Source organism: Dreissena polymorpha, chromosome 4 (assembly GCF_020536995.1).
Source record: "Dreissena polymorpha isolate Duluth1 chromosome 4, UMN_Dpol_1.0, whole genome shotgun sequence".
Taxonomy (NCBI): Eukaryota; Metazoa; Mollusca; class Bivalvia; order Myida; family Dreissenidae; genus Dreissena; species Dreissena polymorpha.
The window spans coordinates 8,433,827-8,457,292 of NC_068358.1; the positions used below are offsets into that span (position 1 = coordinate 8,433,827).

The 23,466-nt window shown below is 35.1% G+C and overlaps 1 protein-coding gene and 1 long non-coding RNA gene across 3 annotated transcripts; one reads left to right on the forward strand and one right to left on the reverse strand.

The window, feature by feature from the left end:
• Positions 1-614: 614 nt before the first annotated feature.
• Positions 615-7,703, reverse strand: LOC127877581 (uncharacterized). Its single transcript, XR_008048486.1, has 4 exons — positions 7,564-7,703; positions 2,258-2,355; positions 1,967-2,038; positions 615-967 (listed from the first exon to the last, which is right to left on the reverse strand). It is a non-coding gene; the product is annotated as an uncharacterized LOC127877581 (long non-coding RNA).
• On the forward strand, positions 6,204-23,163 carry LOC127877568 (uncharacterized). Of its 2 annotated transcripts, none has more exons than XM_052423542.1 (2): positions 6,204-6,468; positions 17,546-23,163. In XM_052423542.1, exon 2 carries the CDS (start codon positions 17,572-17,574, stop codon positions 20,467-20,469), a length of 2,898 nt encoding a protein of 965 aa, XP_052279502.1. In that variant the 5' UTR covers positions 6,204-6,468; positions 17,546-17,571; the 3' UTR covers positions 20,470-23,163. The 2 variants fall into 2 exon arrangements, with proteins under 2 accessions (XP_052279502.1, XP_052279503.1); XM_052423543.1 differs by lacking the exon at positions 6,204-6,468 and adding an exon at positions 6,911-7,038.
• Positions 23,164-23,466: the final 303 nt, after the last annotated feature.

A 23,466-nucleotide genomic window follows, 5' to 3' on the forward strand; every position in this document is an offset into this window, starting at 1 on the left:
GGAGTTCTTTATAAATACATTCGAGTGTTGAAATAAATCAATAATCAGCTACCTGGTACCGAAAGTTGAGTTCATTGGGACATCTTTTTTTCCTTTTGTCCGTGAGAAGTATACTTATTTTGCCGAATTTTTCAATGGTGTGCAAAAAGAATTATATAAACTATCGGTTTTTGAAAGCTTCAGCCCAAAAATCTGGTTAGTATGCTAATGCTCGGCTAAAATAAAAACTTCATTGTGTACGACGAATAGAACCTGATGTGTACGGCGTATAGCAAAATAAAATTAAATTGTGTACGGCGAATAGTTTTGAGTTTGGTAACCCACAATGCAGAAGGAAAGGACCGCTGAACGGGATTATTTTTATTGCTGACATATTCCTTTATTTGAGATATGTTTGTATCATAATTGGGTGCAATTCGTCTATTTTGAAACAAGTGGAAATGCATAAAAAATGAAATACATTAAAATGATCGTGTTTATGGGGCTCCGTTTGACTGTCATGTGCACATAGATGCAAGACACATGTGTATACAAATATACTGACGTGAACAAAAAAGCCTCATTCAAAAACTGTTTATTTTCCACGCTCTTTTGGAGAAAAAAATGACGTTTCATTCATTCTTAAATTATCGATTGATAGCAGAAAGTTTGTCATTGCAATTTAATTTAAGAAATATATAAATTTAACTAAAACAAAATAACGTTTAAGTTCATCATTCTTGGGATAATAACGACATCTTTATTTATTCTTAAATCTTTATATGATAACAGACTGCTTGGCGTTGCAATATTACCAATGCGTCTTTGTTGCTGGCTAATGCACGTGCTCCCCAAATGAATTACACGCAAGTCGACTTTAACGTAACCCCTGCGTAAAAAAACGTTGTTTTCTTGGAGCATTTGATTTTCCAATTGATCTCTTGATAGCTCTCTTCAAAGCCAGAAACATCCAGCGACTCATCCATTTCTGAAATAGGAAGACAAACTAATAAGGAAAGTTGTATGGTATGCCATTATTGAAGTGCCATAATTTATCACTCAACATTGTATACATTTAATTCTCGCTTTTCACGCTAACTCATGATTATGTCCACATGTTGTTTTCGTTTTCATTGCATCTCTACCTTTCTCCTACTCCAAAATCCAAAATACCACAACAAGCATAGACTTATAATACGGTCATCGACTCAATAATTGTATCAAACCCATATGATTAGGATCCCTGGGTTTAGGGGTAGACCGTATTCAAAATTCTGCTTGCAGTGGCATATTCTTCATTCTGGTTTGTCCTCTTTAGCATAACTCAATATTGTGGATAGATTCTGTTTTTAAAAGCGAAACAAGTGTAACGTGTTCTCACAGTGTATGTTTGGATCATAAATCAGAACGAGTTTTCGCCTGAAAATGGTATTTGCAACCACTAAAAAATAGCAGTTTACTGCATATGCGTGGTAAAATGGTTAAACATTCAAATAATTAACATTCAAGGGAATGTTTTCACTTGACTATTTATTTGATTATAATCAGTTATCAGACTAGTGTTAAAATGCCAATACGCTGCAACTATTCGCCGTACACGACTTTAACTATTCGCCGTACACGCCTTTTGCCATAAACAACTATTCGCCGTACACTACAGTTATTTTATTTTAATAGATTTCCACGAACAATAATCAAACCAAGACCAAAAATAGCGTTCAGATGGTAGATATTGCCTATAAGAATAGAAAATCAACCCCATACACGATGACAAACCATGTAATCATATAAGAAAAGCTGTTTCTTCGAGAAGTACCAATTTCAAACCGGTACCAAGCAGTCATAAATTTGTGTAAATAACGCTTCATCAATACGAATTGCAATATAGATACACATTTTAAAACATATTAATCTGTCTGTAAGATGCCTAACACGCACTGGTTATCCAGGAACGAGTAATTATTAGATATTTTAGGTAAATACTCACTGCTCTCCATGGTTGTTTTGTTTTCGCTTCGCTGGTCATCTATTTCCGGTGGTGATGAAAGACAGTGTTCTTCTGGAGAGGAAAGTATTCTAAGTATTCTATCTTAAAATACATGGGCATGTAAGAGGAAAACTAGCAATTTCAAAGGGACTTTTTCACAGATTTAGACATGTATTGAAGTTTGTTATTAAATACTTTAAATTGATAAGTAAAAATTGGAACAAAATACCTCAATAAAAAAAAACAATAATAAAATTTAAAAAAAAAGAAAGTAAGTCTTCCTTAACTTACTCTTTTCACTAGCACTACCTCGGTTGTTTTGTTTATTCTCCCTTCTCTGGTTATCTTTTTCCGGTGTTGATGATAGACAGTGGTTATGGTAGCCAGAACTAAATTAGATCTAACTCAATGTCAATACTGGCATCTTTAAACTTTAACAAGTTTGTAAGTATGTTGTGGGAATTCACAGATCTACATTAAATTATTATTTAAAGAATGTAATCTTGAAACAGACGAGCTAAAAAACACACATTTTAATTTTTCCTCTTTATGAGGCGTTTGAACCGAGGGGGCCGCCATATTGTTTTCAAAAGTAGTTCCAAATCCAATACAAGATACGTATTGATGCAAAGCATCAAAGGGCGTCGGGAATTTCAGTGTAAAAGGCACTTATTGAAGTTACATGGAACGATTTTTTTTCTACTGTAAAACTTTATATATTGGCCGATTGTTTTAAACAAAAAAGAAAAAGAAACTGGTTTAACCATTATCTATGATTTTGTGTTATAACCCCCAAATAACCATTATCTATGATGTTGTGTTATAACCCCCAAATAACCATTATCTCTGATTTTGTGTTGTAACCGCCAAATATTTCATATTTCATTTTATTTACAGTGTTTTCCTTTTTTCTGGCATTCGTGTGCAGTTTTCATTAATGGAACAGAACTGTGTAGGTTTTTAAAAATCTTCTTCATCTTGTAAGCGTTATTTCATATTTTTCTCAACTTTACGGGTAGATGATTCTGAACTTATTCTTACGCTCCTCATTTACGATAGGGGTTGAGTACTCATTGATATGAAAACACTGTAAAAGTTTTAATGTGTTTACGAACCCTGCCCTCCCCCACCCTCTCACACATATATTTCAGGGGCATAATAAAAACAAAAATGGTTACAATAACACAGCATATTTATTTAAACTAAAATGTCTATATCAAAACAAAAAGTTAACATAGAACACAAATACAATAATTTGATTCTACTGGGGCTCGAACCTTGGGCCTATTACATGTGAAGCGAGCGTGTAAAAAATGTTTAAAGTGTGTTTCATAGCGCACGGGTCGAGTTTTGTGTGCACTTTTTATCATCCATATTATTTCATAAAAATAACTTAGACAAAATAGAAACAACATGCTTTTTGGACGTTCTGAAAGCATAGAAAGTATGATGAAAATGGCAACTTGAACTTAATATAAAGACAATTTGCAGTCACCATCATATTAAAGGAATATTTTTTCTAATATCAAATAACTATCTCACCAAGAATATAACTTCATAATGAAAGTTCCGTGTACAAAACTTTTGATTTTTGACACCATATACAAATTCAAAATAAACAATAATCTTCGTATCTTGTATATGGAGAAATAAAAGTATATAAACATTGCTGTTTATGCTTTACTTGTTACCCGAGCAGTTCACACGGTGTCAACAACGCTGACATAAACATAGGTATATAGCACTAATGCGCTTTTAGGCTAGGCTGTTTAACTCAGTTTTCATCTTAGTGACTTTTACAAAACGCCAACAGACACGCATGAATATTTTCGAATATTTAATAAGCTGATTCGAGATACAACCTCTGAATTTTTGCTACATCACTGCGTATGTGCTCAATTCAAAGGATGTAGCACTGTTCAGTGTAAGGAATTCCGGACCACTCTCTGTATGCTCAAACGACACAAATTGTGGCCCTGTTACAATTACGCGTTACAATCCATCTCGCAGAATTTCACTTCCGCCTCCAAGATGAGAAAACAATCATTAGCGAAATAGTATAGTGTCACGATAAGAGAAAATCGTTTAATTATCATACCACAATGTTTGCCGTACTTGATCAGCACGTCTGGAAATCATTCCTTAATGTATGGATAGGCTGCCATTATTAACAAGTTTGCTATTTTGAATTCAATTTTGAATCAAAACGGATTGTTCTTAAATGTGGCATTTTCAATTCGCAATGAGATTTGTAATGACCCTCGTCATGCGAAAATGGGTCTTATTCTATATGCGCCCATCATATAAATAGCCCACTCAGCTATCTCTCCTTCTGGTAAGGAGAAACATAACATATTGAGTGATTTTATAGCGAACAGCATCGCCTATGGCCTGACTGCGCAAAAGCACATGTTGGGTTTAACAAACGCTTGCCGAAACGCACAAGACCCATTTTCGCATGACGGCGCTATTGACGTGTGATTTAAAAGTGTCGAAAGAAAACTGCGTTTAAATCAAATATCAACATACGATATATTTCGATAGTGAAGAAAGATACTCATAACAAGGCATAAGAGGACACATTTGAAGTGCTCTCCCGTAGTATATTTGTTATCTTCTCACACTAATGTGTGGTTTGACAATGCTAACACACATTTCATGAGGTGAATATGCAACTTACAAGTGAAAAACACAACACAATAGTTTAACTTTATTTTAATTGTATTTATTTATTTAAAAAAGTAAATTGCAAACTTTATTTCAAAGTCAGCGTATACGCCGACTACATTTTTAACAGATATTTATTGTTATAAATATATTTAATATAATATATTTAGTTGTTTTCGGATTGAGCGATTATAAAGCATTTTCGAGGTTGTCTATAGTATGCCTGTAGTTATTGATGAACTCATATCCAACTGTCTATGTATTGAGAACTGTGAATATAAACAAAGCTAAACCTTCTACTAACCTTCTACTATTGCGTTGCTAGCACCCGTAAATACAAATGATCGCGCTATCTGTTGAGAACCAAAGAACGTTTTCCAGAAATACCCGCTGTAGTAGCATGAACGAGGTGACGAAACAGGTCATTCGTATTATTATTATAAAATGTTTGTTATATTCGAGTTTAGCGATGATGAAACATTTTTTTTTGTCTATCGTATCGATGAAGTTATTGTTGAACTTATGTTCAACGTTTTATAAATTGAGAATATAAATAAGCGTTAACTTTTTCCCGAATCTATTAATAGCCTCAATTTACGACCTGTACTACGTCATTGAGGTGGACTTTCCTTTGTTTATCGACAGGCGCATCTATCAATAGCCTCATATTATGAATGGACTGAGCAAAAATACTACGTCATTAAGACGCTGCAGAAAGTGGACTATTTTATTCATTCATAAACAATCTCCTCCGCGACACGTACAATACTATCATTGTTTATTGATTCTTTTCTATAAAAGCACCGTTTGAAACTATTGCATTTAACACGATATTAATATCATGTTTCCATTTGTGAATGAATATAATTGGAGAACTCAAGCCTCTTGCATAAATTATACAACTCTTTCTCTCGCGGATACGCGTAGTAAGCGGGTATTGGGCTCCTAGTAGCTAAGCCGTATTGACCTGAATTTTTGACTAACCAACTTAGACGGTCGCTAAGCGACCATCTAAAAAAACGTATTACATACTAGTCGCCGCACTTCAGTGCGACGCCAATTAGGTCACAATATACTAAATAATTTCCCTATATAATTCAATGTAAAAGCGACATCTTTAAGCAAAAATAAATGCAACATTTTGAACATAGAGACCCCCATAACCATACCTTTTCTTAAAGGCCATTTTAAGCGGAGTCGATTTCTGCAATAAAAAAGATATGCCATGTACAAACCAAGAAATAACTTGTCAAAAGTAAAAATCGACTGTTTTTGCCACTTTTTTCCGGCCGTTTTTAGTGGAATGTTACCTTTTCAAGTGCAATGTTTTAGTTTTGTCTCTACGTTTATCATGTATCAGGGATTTTGTAGTGAACACCTATTCATGCCCTACTACTTTCTACTCTTTACGGAGAATCCGGAGATGGACGAAATGTTACGATTGCCTTCGTACATCAGAGAGACGGTGTGGTGTAGCCCACTGTCCGAAGCGTTCAGATTACGCATGTTAGATGGATCTATAAATAAATGTAGACAATGATTGGATAGGAACAAACCTGGTTTCCCGGCAAGTTATTTGTAGAATACATTTGGAAAAACCGTTGTGTGTGGATAAGGGTTACTTTGGGTTTACTTATTATCAATGCTTGTAGTTATTTGTTGTAAGCTATTAGTTAAACAACAAAAGTGAATTTGCTATTTAGTTTAGTAAGCGTGACATTGAAATGACTCTTAACAGGATCACCAGAGTTGCAATGAGCTAAACGCGATACTGACGTGTTCAAACAAAACTTGTTTGTAAGCGATCGAACAATTGAACTTCCGATCTGCATTTGGTAAATTCTTTATTATATAATTTTTAATACTAAACGTTTTGTCAATGAAACGATTTGAAATATATAATGCTATTGTATGTTTATTTGTTTTTAATTTTAAACTTAAATCTTACCAAAAGTAAAGTGATTTAAAACTGATTTGAGTACTGTATTGCTGAATTGAATTATTGTGTATTTTCTGCTATTTTCAGGTTATCATAATGGTTATATTATGCCGGACATAATCCATAATACAATAAGCGAAAGATCAGTTTACAACATTTGAAAACAGCGTGCCTAATTAATGCTAATATGTCAGCTCCCTAAATGTGAAACATATGTAGGCCTAACGTATTTAAGTAAACAGATCATATATGTTTATGGAATTTCTTGCCTGGGATTCCATGAACAAATATATTGACCTTATCGCAACATCCGGGCACTTGCGTCAGTTAGAGTTACATGCCCCTTGACGACGGTGAATAGCGTGTATCAGTTAATTAAAAAGACGTCATTCCGTATTAAGATTTAATGTTACGACAATAAACGATCGACATCATAAAAAAGAAATTACGTTTGACAGCAACGGGGGTAAAAACAAATATTTATACAGATATATGTGTGTTAATTTTAAAAACAAATATTTATACAGATATATGTGTGTTAATTTTAATATTTGTCACTCGTACTCATTACAATCAACACAACTAAGGCTTTCAGTAAGTCATGTACCAGATGTCCCTACGTATTTTACAGCTTCACATTAGCATGATAAATTGACATAGTAAAAAATATAATTATAATGTTCGAAGATGAATGAACCCTGAAAAGAACGACAATACTCATTACATCAACATCTACAAGGATACTCCCATTATTACAGAATAAACGAATTTACCCGGTGTCTCAGTGAGAAAGTTAATCATGAATGTCGCCGTACTCGATCATCGGCCACTTGGTCGGGTCATTTTTCCAACATCCAGCTTGCAATTTGTACGGACATTCATTAAGTCCAATTAGTTTTATTTTCTGATCATATCGGGCTTTCGAAGTGCAATCTAACCTTCATAATAGTCAAAAGACATTTTAAACACCAATTACAGGACATTTAATTACCTATCGACTTCCCAATAGGAATGCAATTGACGAAATATCAGCAGAGGTGCTCAATCAGCGTAGTAAATCGACCGTATCTAGGGCATTGTTTTCACCGTCGCTAAGGGACTGCCCCTTTTGTGACGTCATCGCGATAAGGTCAATACAAGCGCCATGAAAATGCAATGTAATCACAAATAAGACTTATCATAATTATCACATATTAAACAAAAATGCGACAGTGTTATCAATCGGTATAATTAAGTTTTTATTGTCGATCGGTATAATTAAGTTTTTTAGCTCACCTGAGCAAAACGTGGTCATTGTGAGCTTTTGTGATCGATTTTGTACGTCGTGCGCCGTCAACATTTGCATTGTTAAGTCTCTAGAGGCCACATTTATTGTCAAATCTTCATGAAATTTGGTCAGAAGATTGGTCTCAATGATATCTTAGATGAGTTCGAAAATGGTTACGTTTGCTTGAAAAACATGGCTGCCAAGGGGCGGGGCATTTTTCGTTATATGGCTATAGTAAAAAAATCTTGTTAACACTCTAGAGGCAACATTTATTGTCCGATCTTCATGAAACTTGGTCAGAAGATTCATCCCGATAATATTTTGGAAGAGTTAAAAAATGATTCCGGTTGGTTGAAAAAACATGGCTGCCAGGGGCGGGGCATTTTTCCTTTAGGGTTTAGATCTATATGGCTATAGTAAAACCTTGTTTATACTATAGAGGCCACGTTTATTTTCCGATCTTCATGAAACTTTGTCAGAAGATTTGTCCTAATAATATCATGTTATCTCAGGTGAGCGACTTTGGGCCTTTCAGGCCCTCTTGTTAGCTCATCTATTTTTTGAAAAAAAATAGCTATTGTCATCACCTTGTTGTCGGTGTCGGCGTCCGGTTAAGTTTTGCGTTTGGGTCCACTTTTCTCATAAAGTATCTATGCTATTGCATTCAAACTTGGTACACTTACTTACTATCATGAGGGGACTGGGCAGGCAAAGTAAGATAACTCTGTCTTGCATTTTGACATAATTATGTGCCCTTTTTATACTTAGAAAATTGAAAATTTTGGTTAAGTTTTGTGTTTAGGTCCATTTTATTCCTTAAGTATCAAAGCTATTGCTTTCATACTTGCAACACTGACTAACTATCATAAGGGGACTGTGCAGGCAAAGTTATGTAACTCTGACTGACATTTTGACAGAAATATGTGCCATTTTTATACTTAGAAAATTGAAAATTTGGTCATGTTTTGTGTTTTGGTCCACTTTACCCCTAAAGTATCATAGATATTGCTTTCATACTTGGAACACTCGCAAACTATCATGACGGGACAGTAAAGGACAAGTTGCATAACTCTGGTTGTCATTTTTACGGAATTATGGCTCTTTTTTGACTTAGTAACTTTGAATATATGGTTACATTTTGCGTTTAGATCCACTTTACTTCTAAAGTATCAATGCTATTGCTTTCAAACTTCAAATACTTTCATGCTATTATGAGGGTACTGTCAGGGTTAGCACCAATCGACCGCCCCCGGTTTTAACCGGCGGTCTTTACCGGTTAAAACCGCCCCGGTCAATACTCCCAAAGTGGTCATTACTGGTCAATACTGGTCGATTGAACTATACCCCCAATTTTGATAAATATTCCATGCTTAATTAAACAATATTGTTAATATAAATTAAACAGACATGTTGCCAATAATGTCTTAAGCTATTAAAACCCACTATTTGATACCTGTTCATGCAATTTGTAGGCCAATCTCTCAAAATTTTGCAAATGAGTCAAGTTGGTCAATTGGATTTTGCTGGTTGATTAAATTATAAAATTCGAACGAAGTATGAATGCTCAGAAAATTCTGTGCTTGATTCAACAAGAACCTGTCAATTACTGTGTATTAGTTGTTCTTCATGCCCCACTGTCTCCACAGTCTTTCACAGTCTTCAAACCTATACAGGTTAGGGCACCCAAAACTGATAATAGGGCCTTACATGGCACCTTTGACACAACCCTTACTTGTCATGTATTCTTGCCTGGATTTCTTTAACAAAATAGTGAAAAAATATTTTATTTAACCATTGATATAAAAAACAAACTAATAAGAAATAATTATTAAAAGAAAGAAATAATTGAAAAGAAGAGTCTATAGTAGACCCACAATTGGTAAACATTATTTGTTGCCAAAATCAAGAACTTTGATTGCTTATTCATTTGAAGACCAATTGAACTTAAAAATAAAAAAACCCTCTTAATATACATGTAGAAAGGAGACAAGTTAGAAGTAACTATTAAATTAATAACATTAATAGCAAGTTATCTTATTTTGTTTGAGTGAAATGAAATAGCCTAAGGGCAGATTTGCTTCATTGTCACTATCAGAGACATACCAGTGCATGCATTTTATTACCAATTACATGTAAGGCTTAGGGGCCAGAGCATTTATGACCCTAGAAACCACAAGAGTTCTGTTTGTCCATCAGCTTATAAAATAGATATATCAATAGATCAGTGAAATACTATGGTAACTACAATAGTAATAATACTTCAGTACCAGATGGGATACACTGAGATAAAGATATTGCCTTAGTTCTTTTGTATTTGAGACCGTTTCCATAAATAATAAAGAAGTATTTTTTACAGCTTTGAAGCTTTTTTTACAAGAGATAACTCAAAAAAGGTTTATCAAGTACAGAATCATGATTGATTTAATGTAGAATAGCTTAAATTCTTCCTTTGTCATGTTTAAATTCTACAATTTTCAATCCACCAGTATTGACCAATAATGACCAGTATTGACCGGTTTTAACCGGGTATTGACTGCCGGCCCAGTCAATACTCAATTGACCGGTCAATATGCCAACCCTGGGTACTGTACCTGGCAAGTTGAATTTTACCTTGACCTTTGAATGACCTTGACTCTCAATGTCAAATTATTTAATTTTGCTAAAATTGCCATAACTTCTTTATTTGTGATAAGATTTGCTTGATACTTTGGCAAAACAGCTCTTATCTGATATACCACAATAGACTCCACCCAAACCATCCCCCCCTCAATCCCCCCTTATTTTTTTAAAGATCATCTAATAAATGACCACCACACCCTCACACTATACCCCCACCCCCCAAAAAATTATTTTTATTTCCCCGGTAGGGTGGCATATAGCAGTTGAACTGTCCGTCAGTATGTCAGTCAGTCCGTCCGTCCGTCCGAAAAAAACTTTAACTTGGCCATAACTTTTTCACTATTGAAGATTGCAACTTGATATTTGGCATGCATGTGTATCTTATGGAGCTGCACATTTTGAGTGGTGAAAGGTCAAGGATATTCATCAAGGTCAAATGTCAAATTTATGGCGTCTGTCCGTCCGAAAACTTTAACATTGGCCATAATTTTTTCAATATTGAAGATAGCAACTTGATATTTGGCATGCATGTGTATCTCATGGAGCTGAACATTTTGAGTGGTGAAAGGTGAAGGTCAAGATCATCCTTCACGGTCAAATGTCAAATATATGGTGTCTGTCCGTCCGAAAACTTGAACATTGGCCAAATTTTTTTTTAATATTGAAGATAGCAACTTGATATTTGGCATGCATGTGTATCTCATGAAGCTGCACATTTTGAGTAGTGGAAGTTCAAGGTCAATGTCATCCTTCAAGGTACAAAAAAAAGAATTCAAAGTGGCGTTCTCATGAAGCTGCACATTGAGTGGTGGAAGTTCAAGGTCATCCTTCAAGGTCAAGGTCATCCTTCAGGGTCAAAGGTAAAAAAATAATGAAGCTGCACATTTTGAGTGGTGAAGTTCAAGGTAAAGGTCATCCTTCAAGGTGAAAAAAAATAATAAAAATTCAAAGTGGCGATTTCATGAAGCTGCACATTTTGAGTGGCGGAAGTTCAAGGTCAAGGTCTTCCTTCAAGGTCAAGGTCATCCTTCAAGGTCAAAGGTCATTTTTTTTTTTAATTTCAAAGCGGCGTTCTCATGAAGCTGCACATTTTGAGTGGTGGAAATTCAAGGTCAAGGTCATCCTTCAAGGTCAAAGGTAAAAAAACCCAAAAAAAATGTCCAAAGCGGCACAACAGGGGGCATTGTGTTTCTGACGAACACATCTCTTTTTTTTCAAACATGGTTAAAAAACACAAATATTTATTTTTATTATTTTATTTTTGAAATACCGTCCAAACATCCAACCCAAAAAATTCCCCCCCACAATTTTTTTTAATTTTTTTTTTTGCATTTTTTGAAGATAATGTAATAAATGACCACACCCCCACACTATACACCCCTCTCCACTCCACCCCTCCCTCCTTTGTGATTGCAATTGAGATAGGTCACTACACCTTTAAAAAGAAAAATAGATGAGCGGCCTGCACCCGCAAGGCGGTGCTCTTGTTTTAGGTAGTGGTATAAGGAAACCCGTAATGGTTAATAAATTAAGTTTCCAAGTTTATCTGCAATCCGACATTCTTCCTTTGGCCATGTACTCAGTACATATATACAAAATAAATATGGCCAAAACAGAAAATCATACAATTATATAAATTAATGATGAACACATATGAATATCAGAACAAATATGTGTAACATTAAAAACAAGTATGTTTGTTAGCATACTGTCACCGCCAAGACGAACAACGGAGTTCAGTTAACCTTTATTCAACTGTATACCATATGTTGCATGGTAAAAAGCTGAAAATATACAAAGATAAAAGAAATACATTAACAGCTTATTATTAATTCTAAACGATACAATGATAGTGAGGATATGCATCATATTATAAAAATAAAGTAGCGAAAACGATGAGTACATTAAACCTTATTATAAATTCTCAACGATACAATGATAGTCAAGTAATGCATCATATTATGAAAAATAAAGGAGCAAAACGAAGAGTACGAAATCAGGGTACGAAAACATTATTGGCTAAAACATTTACTTGTAGGGGTAACTTAGACATTTCTATACTAACAAAGTCATAATGAAATCATACACAACTAAACACATGTTAACTTACTTACACCGTGAGGGGAAAAAGGGTAAGGACTATATTTTTTGTAAATGCGGGAAAAAACCTCCGCCTCGAGTATACTGCAACACGGTTTACTCGCGGTACTTGAGGAATATTCACTTGCGTCTTGAAACGATCTTCATATATCAGATAAATATTTTAAAGAACAATCTTATTTAACTTAACTTTATTGGACAACTTCCTTTTAATGGCGAAAATCCTTCAATATTAACTGCCGTAGAAACAAATCCAACACTACTGTCTGCCATTGTTGTTTATTTTTTCTCCCGGATGATTCGCGGTAAATATGTTAAACAGCACCAATTTTAAATTAAGCATGAATTATCAAATCTCTGACATACCCTTCAAAGTAACAATCAATTAAGTATATAACAATTTAAATATACGGAATTTAAGACATCAAATAAAAGAAATAGCTCAGTTATTTTCAGGCAATGTCGTATTTTTTCGTAACGACAATTAAATAAACTATAAAAATTCAAATATTGTTAAAGTCTGAGTTTTACGACTTTTAATTACCAAAAATCGATTCCAATCTGTAGTGAGAGATGTGTTTGTCAGATTTGACAAGTAGGTCACGAAGGTTTGTTTATAAACACAGTCCAGAGGGCGCTAATGAAACACCGCGACTCAACCCGACCCGCGAGTTAACCGGGTTTGAGTATACGTAAACTTTTCAACCGAATAATGAACCTAAAAAACTAACGACAATAAAAAACGGTTACAACACACATACACTTATACAACAGCTTAACTATTAAAATTATATAATACATATTTTAAATACTAGTTTGTAAAGAAGTTAAATCTTTGAAAGAAATGCATCAAATTACAGATTTCTATCATTCGATGCACACAATTATCGACATTTGAAAACTTTATCAAATACAGTGCACGGGTTAAGCCGTTAGAGTGATATAAGTGTTGATCAACTGTGAAACTGTTCTGATAAGATCTACTTCAGCTCATTCAACCTCAATAGTTACCAATTCGACTAAATTGAATAGGCTACTTCGAAGCGTTTACAATTGCAAGTATTTAAATTACAGTTCTAATATGATATATTCAGAAAGTAATTATTTACTTTGACAATTGACAATTAATAATCTATTTAGAAAAACACTATCTGCTCTGTATCATGCAATCCTACTAATATTACGTTTTCTATCTACGCGGACTTAGATACAAGATACAAGAATCTTTATTTTACGTCGGAGTAAACATAGCTATGAGCTATTTCCCGACAAACAGATGTATATAGTATAACAAGTATAAATGAGCTAAAAAGAAAGATTAAGCATATTTTATAAGCATTTAAAGTATAAAGACATAATTAAAGAACATAAAACACAAATTAAGTGCAAATGTACATTAAGAGTATACAATTTTTGCATGTTACAAACACATACATATAAGACAAAGGGTAAGATACCTAAAACTACATTAAATTTATCTTGCATTATTCAATATTAACGCATATATTATACACATTTAAACACTAAAGACAAATCATAGCATACCAGTTATAAATTTAAGATATTAAAGCAAGCAAAGCACACAAGTAAATGTTTAAAAGCATATTAAAGCACATGAATAACAACTACATAGCACATACATACATGTTTAAAACACACAAGAAACGAAAACATTTAAGCAGATAGATATGACTGATTTAAAACATAATAATGAACATAAGACAAACAGTGCAAAAAACAAACAAACAACAAAGCAATCTTTGCATAAATACATGATAAAAGCATATAAAAGCACACGAATAACAACTACATAGCACATATATACATTTTTAAAACATTTTAAAGCACACAAGAAACGAAACATTTAAGCACATAGATATGACTGATTAAAGCATAATAAGGAACATAAGACAATAGTGAAAAAACACAAACAAACAAACAAAGCAAGCATTGGCAGTAAGCTGAGCACTAGGTTCTTACTGACGTTGGAATGTCTAAATCTGTCCCAACAGGTGAACACGTCAAATTTTACAATAGAATTGTTTCTCTAGTACTTGCTGGTACTAGAAAAAGCATAAGTGTCCTAGTACCTGCTACTACTTAACTGAAAAATATAGGCAGGCAGCACCAATGAAAAAGCTAACATATACAATATATAACATGGAAAGAGTAACTGAAAATATATATATATATATGTCATAATGAAAAGTATATATAAACAGGAAGCAAAAACGTGAGAAGCAGATTACTCACACATGGCGCATTTGCATTTTGGACCCGTCCAGGTGCGGATCAGCCGGACAAAGTCGTTATATTTATCAAATGTGCGTAAATCCTCTGGGAGGCTGTTCCACACCCGGACAGCTTCAAAACGAAAGAAATTTTTGCCATACCTTGTTGTCCTTACATGTACTTGTGGTGTCTCTAGGATGTTTGAATACCTGAAATTATAAGTAGAAGATTTAACTTTAACCAAGGATTGTAGATATTCTCGGGAAAGATTGTAGATACATTTAAATGTTTCTGGCGCAATGAGGCTTAACCTGTTTAAGTGAAGAGTAGTAAGGTTAACCTTTTTTAGTAGTGTATATGAATGGATTCATAATCATTAAAAACAATTCTAAGTGCTCTGAACTGCATCTTTTCTAGTTTCTCTTTGTTGAATTTGCTACAAAAATGCCGAATAAGGGGACATTAGTTAAAGTTTGACCGGATAAATGATTTAAAGATGACTAACCTAGTGCTTACATTTAGGAATTTGCTGAGTCTTTGGAATACATTTAATTGTTTGGCTGCCTTTTTACGCAAATTGGTAAACTGGAGATTAAAGTTTAGCTGGTAATTAAGTTCCACACCTAAGAGTTTTACTTCTTGTTTACATAAAATTTCGTTTTGACCTATAGAAAATTATTTTACTTCTTTATTAGTCTTATTACCTACACATTGCCTGGAACTTATCGGGGTTCGCTTGCATTTTGTTAATATTGAACCAGTGTTTCAGGGATTTACTCTCTGATTCAATAGTTTCCTTGAAAGTATTTAAGTTTTTGTGACTGAAGGAGAGGGTATTGTCATCTGCATAGTTATACAGGGTTGACTTATCTATAAAATATTTTTTTATAAAGATGTTGAAGACCAGGGGCCAAGTATAGAGCCTTGGGGCACTCAATTAATGATTTATTGCCATTCACTTGTACAATTGTTTAATTTAACCCTTTGAGACCTGTTTGAAAGATAATTTAACATTAATTGACATGCATGCTCAGTTAACCCATAGGCCTTAAGTTAAAGTACAATTAGATTGTGAGGTAGACAATCGAACGCTTTAGACAGGTCCATTAATACATCACCTACAAACATGTTTTCATCTAGGGCCTGTTTCCAATCTTCTACTTGTTTCAATAAAGTTGACTGACAATCATAAGATGACCTGAATGCTGATAGATAAGAGTAGAAAACATTATTATTAAAGTGTTCAGCGAGTTGGTTGCTAATGATTCTTTCATATATCTTTGACATTGTGGGCAGGATACTAACTGGTCTATAATTACTTTCAATAAATTGATCTTCTTTCTTGTAGATTAGGGTAACCCGTGCTTGCTTAAGTGTAGCGGGAAATTTACCTTTATCTATAATGGTGTTTGCTAGAATTGTGATTGGGATTTTAAGGCTATTTTGACCTGCTATGATAATTTTAGGAGGGATTAAGTCAACACCAGTGGCCTTTTTAGGATTTAGATTTTTTATACATTTACTAACACACTTTTCCGTAACCTTTTTAAAGTCGAAAGTCGTGGCCTTAATTTTATTGCGTATGGTGTTTATGCTAGGGTGTTCATCATTTACTGGGACTTTGTTTTCTATACCTATATTCTTAGCAATGTTGATGTAAAATGTGTTTAAATGTTCTGCTACCTGGTGTTGATCAGAAATCAGTGTATTATTTTCAGTGTTTTTAAGGATAATTTGACTGTCTGATTTCTGTGTTGACTTTTGGGATAAGAAGGGTTTTATGGTGAGTCAGAAGTCTTTGGATATGGGCCCCTATCACACCTTTCTTTGAAATAGACTGAGATGGACTCTCGTTTCGACCTGATTTTCTAAGTTAAGTGTACTGTAAACAATTTTTCTTTGACCTATGTTTCTGATACTTATTTTTGGCTTCCCGGGTTCGTATATAATCTTTCGATATTGTGAGTTCATGTATGGTGGGGTGTGTTTCTTGGGGACCTTTTATTTAACTGGGGCATGTTCATCAATTACCTGTTTAAGCATGTGTTCATGCGTCCGGTTAATATCATCTATATCATCAAGGACGTGGGCAATATGAAATTGGGGCATTTGAAAGGACTTCATTAAATTTGGTTTCATCAAAAAATTTATAACTTCTGAACTTAACCCTTTTTCTTGATACTGCCGGACATTGTTCTCTTAAGGATGTTGCAATAAAATTATGCCAGTCTCTTAGACCACAATTAAAATTCACTATGTTACAGAAAAAGTTTTTGGCATTAGTTAAGAAAACATCTATAAGGGTTGGGTCTTGATTTTTCATCATACAAGTAGGGCCTTTTACCAGATTTTCCAAATTAAAATTATCACAGATGTTTAAAAGAGTTTTACATTTTTCTTTTTTCAACAAGTCAAAGTTTAAATGTCCTATACAAAACAGGTGGTCGAACGAAATGCACATTTTATCAAGACATGTTAAATGCTGTTTATAAACTGAGTTTGGCATAGATGGTGGTTTATAAAGACCTAATATTCCCCACTTGCTTTTGTTCATTGCACTCAAGGCCATTGCTTTCTAAGTCTTGCCACCGTTTAAATGACTTCAATGAAAGGCGCGGCCTCAAGGCCATTAACGTAAACACATCGTTAACAAAGCAGCACATGAAATAATATGAAACTGAATTACGAGTAAAACAGATGACCTATGTATTCATATGTTTCCTGTTCTTAAATAATCAAGTGCTTACTGTTTCAGTGAATGATTAGTGCAAGATTAGCGAGATGCCATCTGAGCCGCGACAGTCGACGAGTACGGAAGACAAAGGGAAGGCCATGGAGACCAACGCGCCCCGGCCCATGAGGGTGATTACATACCCTCCAGAGAGCAGTGCCCAGGGTATACTGGACACTATGAACAAGCATCGAGAGGAAGGTAAATTTTGCGATATTCAGCTGAAATTATCACAGTCGAGAACTATATTTGCCCACAAGGCCATACTGGCTCAAAGCAGCGAGTTCTTCGAGCTGATGTTTGCAAGTGATTTTATTGAAAGTGCTAGTGGTGAGGTGGATGTCTCGCATCTGGCAGATAACCCCGAGACGATCGAGAGTGTTATAAAGAGTTTCTATGGACAGGCGTTCGAACTGACGATTAAAAACGTGTACGACGTTCTCAATATGGCTGAGATGCTGTGTCTAGAACCGATGAAAGAGATGTGTTCGTTGGTTATCCAAGGGAATATTTATCTAGAAAACATGCCCTCGTTGATACAAATTGCAATGAACTTCAGTCTTGAGGCGCTTCAACAGCAGATTGCTCCAATTATTGGATCTAGATTCCACGACTTTATCTTGCTACAGGAAGATATATTGGAGCTTAGTCCCAGTTCATTTGAGTATCTTATATCACATATAAAGACTAAATTCATATGTAGAAAAGCTGAGTATATTCTGTTTGTGCTGAAATGGTATTCAAGGTCAGAAACAGAAGAACGTGCCGAGCTGATGTTGCGTGCTCTTGACGTAGAGTTTAAAATAAGCCGACATACGTACATGGAATTAGAAGGCAGAATCGAGACCATAAAAGAACACCTAGATGATGCGAACGCTTTCGTCGATGCTCAAACACGAGAAGAATTACTTCTGAAGCTCGCTAAACTGCAACCTGACGGCATCGCTAACGAGAGACATTTACACAGTCTTGACGCTTTGTGTGATTCTGACCTTGAGGATCTGCCACCGAGGGAACGGTGTGAGTTTGATTACAAATGGCCGGAGTACGGTCCTCGAACAAAGGAGAAGGGCTATACCGAGAAAGAACAGGAAATGTACGTCAAGCACCATGCAGACATGGCGGAGGCTGAACAACACAGGGAGTGGGCAGCCAAGTATCCACAGAAGTTTTCATTGAGAGGAGACGATGATCCAAATCGACCCAAACGCATACGTCGAGAAGTCGATCCGAAACCCTATCCAAACAGAAATTTTCATGTGAAGACTGATGAAGAAATTCTTGAAGAGTCTAAGCTGCTGAGTGGTATTGTTGTTCTTGCGCCATCGTCAATTAACGGGTTTATCTCAAACGACACACTTGATGTATCTATATATATAACAAGAAAACGCGGCTGGTACAAAATAACCAGGCTTAATATGCATAGTATCATGTTGGCATTTCCAGGTTACACAAAACCTTCCGACAAATCTAAAGAACCGCCAAGGATGAAAATACGTAATACGTTATACGGAGCTGCGTACAGAGACCAAGATTCTGATGACGACGACGAGTACGGCGATAGTGCTGAAATGAAGCGAATGATGCACATGATGCGTGGGGCCGAACCGCGCGATATGATGATGATTATGCACAGTATGCCGCCATCGATCCGCAGGCGAATGGAACGGGAGATGATGCGAGGCCGTATGCCTAGGTCGATGGAAATGTTTGGTGGAATACCTTTTGAAATGATGGACGATCATAGAAGCCGTGGAATGAATGCTGGTCAGGATACTGAAGTGCGTCTCAAAGCACCGCCGCCTCTAAGTGACATACTCTGGAAGATATTGTATTTCAAGCACAGACTGTACTTTTATCATCAGCTAGCTTGCAGTGCAGTCTATTGTCATGATATCGAGAAATCGTCTTGGTCCCAATTAAACTTTGATCTGTCAGTGGAGAAAAAAGACGAAGACGAGCGTAAATTGTCTAGCATTGCAGATGGCATTGAGCTTGCAGTAATGGGTAGGACACTGTACGCTGTGGTAAGGATTGTCCACCCGGACTACCATCAGTATATACGGTACATGACCCAGTGGCGACGCGAACAAGAGGACGAAAAAGAGATTACCGTCCATGCCCGCTACAAGATTTTCAAGTTAAATGAAAGCGAACAGAAATTTGACCATAGGAATACAACAACGAAATTATACATACAAATTCCAATAGACAAAGAGAAGAAAGTGGGGAATGATAAAGAAACTGAGCAAGATAAAGCTCGGGCGAAAGAAAGACGACTCACGGAGCTGTTCATGATGCAAAACATTCCAATGAAACCGTTAAGACATGGTCTGTTCACAACTATTTTGTTCGTTGAAAATGACGAAACGCTGCATATTTTTACTGGTCACAAGACGGACAAGTACTATTTAGAAAAGGAACTTCGCGATGATGAAACTGTATTCCAGATAGCAACTTATCTCATTTATTACGCAGATTCAAATGAATCTGATTCAGTCGGTCCTTACTCATCCCATAAATGGATAGGCGACTTAATACCAGTCGAGGATGATCGCCTGGTTTTCTTATTGAACAGTATGTTGGACGGAACGATAATGATTAACCTCGAAATTCCAGTTGACCAAAACGATTCCAGTCGGGTTGCATGTTGGAAACAAACGCATGTAACAGATTACTACGAGGGAATGAAGGGGCATCCTCGACGCCAGTTCATTTGCGTCGGTGACGACAAATCCATGTGGGTAATTCGTGGAAAAGATGACAACACAAGTGAACTGATGGAGGTATATATGGTTGCATTCAACCGGAAAGTGAGTTTCAAAAGAAACACAGCAGAACACACACCGCCCCCGTACCGATTGTTTACCATGGGATGCTGCGCTAAATTTGATCCGGAAATTTTACGGAACAACATCGAGCCGTTAACGTATCAACACGTAGAATGATTCACATAACTTTTTTATACTTGCCGCAGTAGGAGGTTTTTGTGTGACGTCACAAGAGGGTTTTCCGTTACTAAAAATAGATTGGCCGTCAACTTCTTGATCGCGGCCAATTACATTGTATCAGAGTAAAGGTCGTCGGAAGACTTAATACTTACAATTTCACAAAACAAAACTATAAATACTCGTATTCTTTTTTTCAAATAAGAATTTAATAAATGATGTTTCAAAAATAATAAAACATATAATAATTTGAATATTATTATAAGTGGTGTGGATTGGATAGTGTTATTTTTCATCCGCGATTGAAATTTAGTGTAAGGGGTGCATTGAATCATTTAAAAAACAAAGCCCTAAAATAGCTCAATACATTTCAATCTTTAAATGTATTTTTAATTTTCTTTTACATTGAATGAATTTTCGTTTCGTTAACATTGAATGAAAATATTCATTAATTTAAGCATTCAAATTGAAAAAACACCTGCATATTTTGCAAATTGAACTGTCTTTGCATGTACACGTATATTGAAAACTCGTCTGTAGTGATAATGAGCGATACAAATCTAGCATTTTATGATACCATTAATCTACACATTTAATTTATTTAACGCACGTATTTTATATCCCTATAATGACCAAACGCAATTGCTTGTTTTCGTGATGATGTTTCGAACACTGCAGTAACGCACGATCTTTACACATTATAGCAGAGTTTACATATGCAGGTACCCGTTAAATACGTTAATTGTGTAGCAGTAAATGTGTACAATATTTTAAATGTATAGTTATTAAACACTTTATTATTATGTTTAAACTGGCTGATATATATACTTAATAGTTCCTTGCTGTTAATCCATTTCGGACAAATGTCTATTTTTAAATACATGTATGTTCAAATATTTTATTAAGGCAACTGTTAAGTTTTTTACTTAATATGTCGAGAGATGACATGGAGGTATCATAAATTGTGTTTAATGACCAGACACATGTGGTTTATGCAGAGACCCCATAAAGAGTCATACAAGTATAGGTCCCTGGGTTTATGACACACTGTTTTCTTAGTAATTGTCTGGACAGTATCCGATCATATCGAGATAATTGGTTTGTGATAAAAGGGGCAATTAAACACTGGGTTAAAATGCTGAAACAAAGAGTGTCAAAATTGGTGTGAACAATTTAATAAAAAACATTAACATTTATCAAGAGGATTTAGTTAATCTGTAACAAGGTAAGTTTTTACAGACAAATAGGTTCAAATCAGTTTCTATATGTTCATTACATAAAATCAATCAATTTGTTGTTTGTTTTCGTCCTTATTTGTGTTCGTTCATTGGATTCAATTTAATCTTAAAGAATTTCAATTTCTGAGTATTTTTTGTTCTTCAAAAGGGTCGCGAATATGTTTGTAACCTTATCACGATGCGCTTCATCAATGCAAACAATAGCAGAATGGCCGCAGTTTTGACGGCCAAAATTTGAGCATGCGCAAACGTGACGTCATTATCGGAATCCCCAAAACCTCCTGTAATGTCTGGTCCGATTTCGTATCGGTTGGTTTCTTTATTATATCTTTATATCTATGTTAATACAATATTATATTCAAAATGTGATCGTTATTTGTATTTGTAAGCCTGCTTCGCATTATAATATGCAGGTGTAAGCGTTAAATATTAGGTTATAATTGAACTATAAGTGAATCTTGTAATGCCCCCACGGAGTTTGAAATGCTTCCGGTCCGTTTAAAACATGGGCGCCATGCAACGGGGCGCGGCAGTTTAGGTTTTATTGCAACAGTGAGTCACTGAAGTCTGAAGTTTTGTCCAATCTTTATAAAACTCGCGCATAACTTTTGTTGTAATCATATCTCAGCTGAGTTGGAAAATGCGAGCGGTTCATTATAAAAACAAAATCATCTGGAGGCGGGGCATTTTTCTTCATATGACAATAGTGAACCTTGTGAAAACTCTAGATGTCTTTTTTTTCTTCAACATAAATGTTGAAAAATAATTTGCTCTTATGATGTATTAGCTGATTTGGAAAATGGTTCCGGTTCGTTTAAAACATAGCCTTCAGGGGTGGTGGCGGTGCAGTTTTGTTTATTTGGCTACGTTAAACATTGTTTATACTATCAGTCATATTAAGTGTCCAAGTTTCATGAAATTTTCTCAGCACCTTTGATATAGTGATACCTTGGCCCTGTTTGAAAATGGCTCCGATCCTTTAAAAAATGGCTTCATTTTGTTTTTCTTAACTAGCTTGAGTTTAACATATAAAAACACATTAAGTCACATGTTTTGCCTAATAAACATTTAGTTTATCAAAACATATGTTCTTTTGATATCTTTGCGGATTTTACTAAGGTTAAAGGCCACATTTAACATATAAAAGCATCACAAGCTCCATAAAACAGTTTTGTTCCGTCGTTTCTCAACTGAGCAACCCTTAGGTCTTTTGCCCTGCTGTTTTACTGTTGTATTAAATGTGCTACAGATTTGTTGACAAATCCAAGAATGTTTATGTATAAATTGACATCAATACCTGTGTTTCACACATGGTGTTTTATAACTTACTGACATACATGTTTGTATTGTTTCTTACTCTCCAAAAATAAATGTATACTGTGTTAATGTGTCATAACCTGAATTTAAATAAATGAACATGCAAATTGTTTTCACTTATGAAGGTGTATGAAATACTCGCCTAGAATGTTGTTTCATTTATTTTACACTGTATACCATAAACAGTCAAATGGTACGATTCAACTTACAATGAAGCCACTGAATTCCTGTTTATTGATAACATATTACACTTTTGACAGCTCTGATCAACATAAGCACTAGAAGAGACACAGAAGCAGATGCCCACAGGAGCTATGTTTGAGTTCTGACTAAGGACATGTTGCCAACACCATCAGTGATGCATTGAGTGTTAATCATTTAAATTTTAAACAAGTTTTTTAGTGTTTGCATTATACGAGGTAAATTTTACCATTCACTCGTG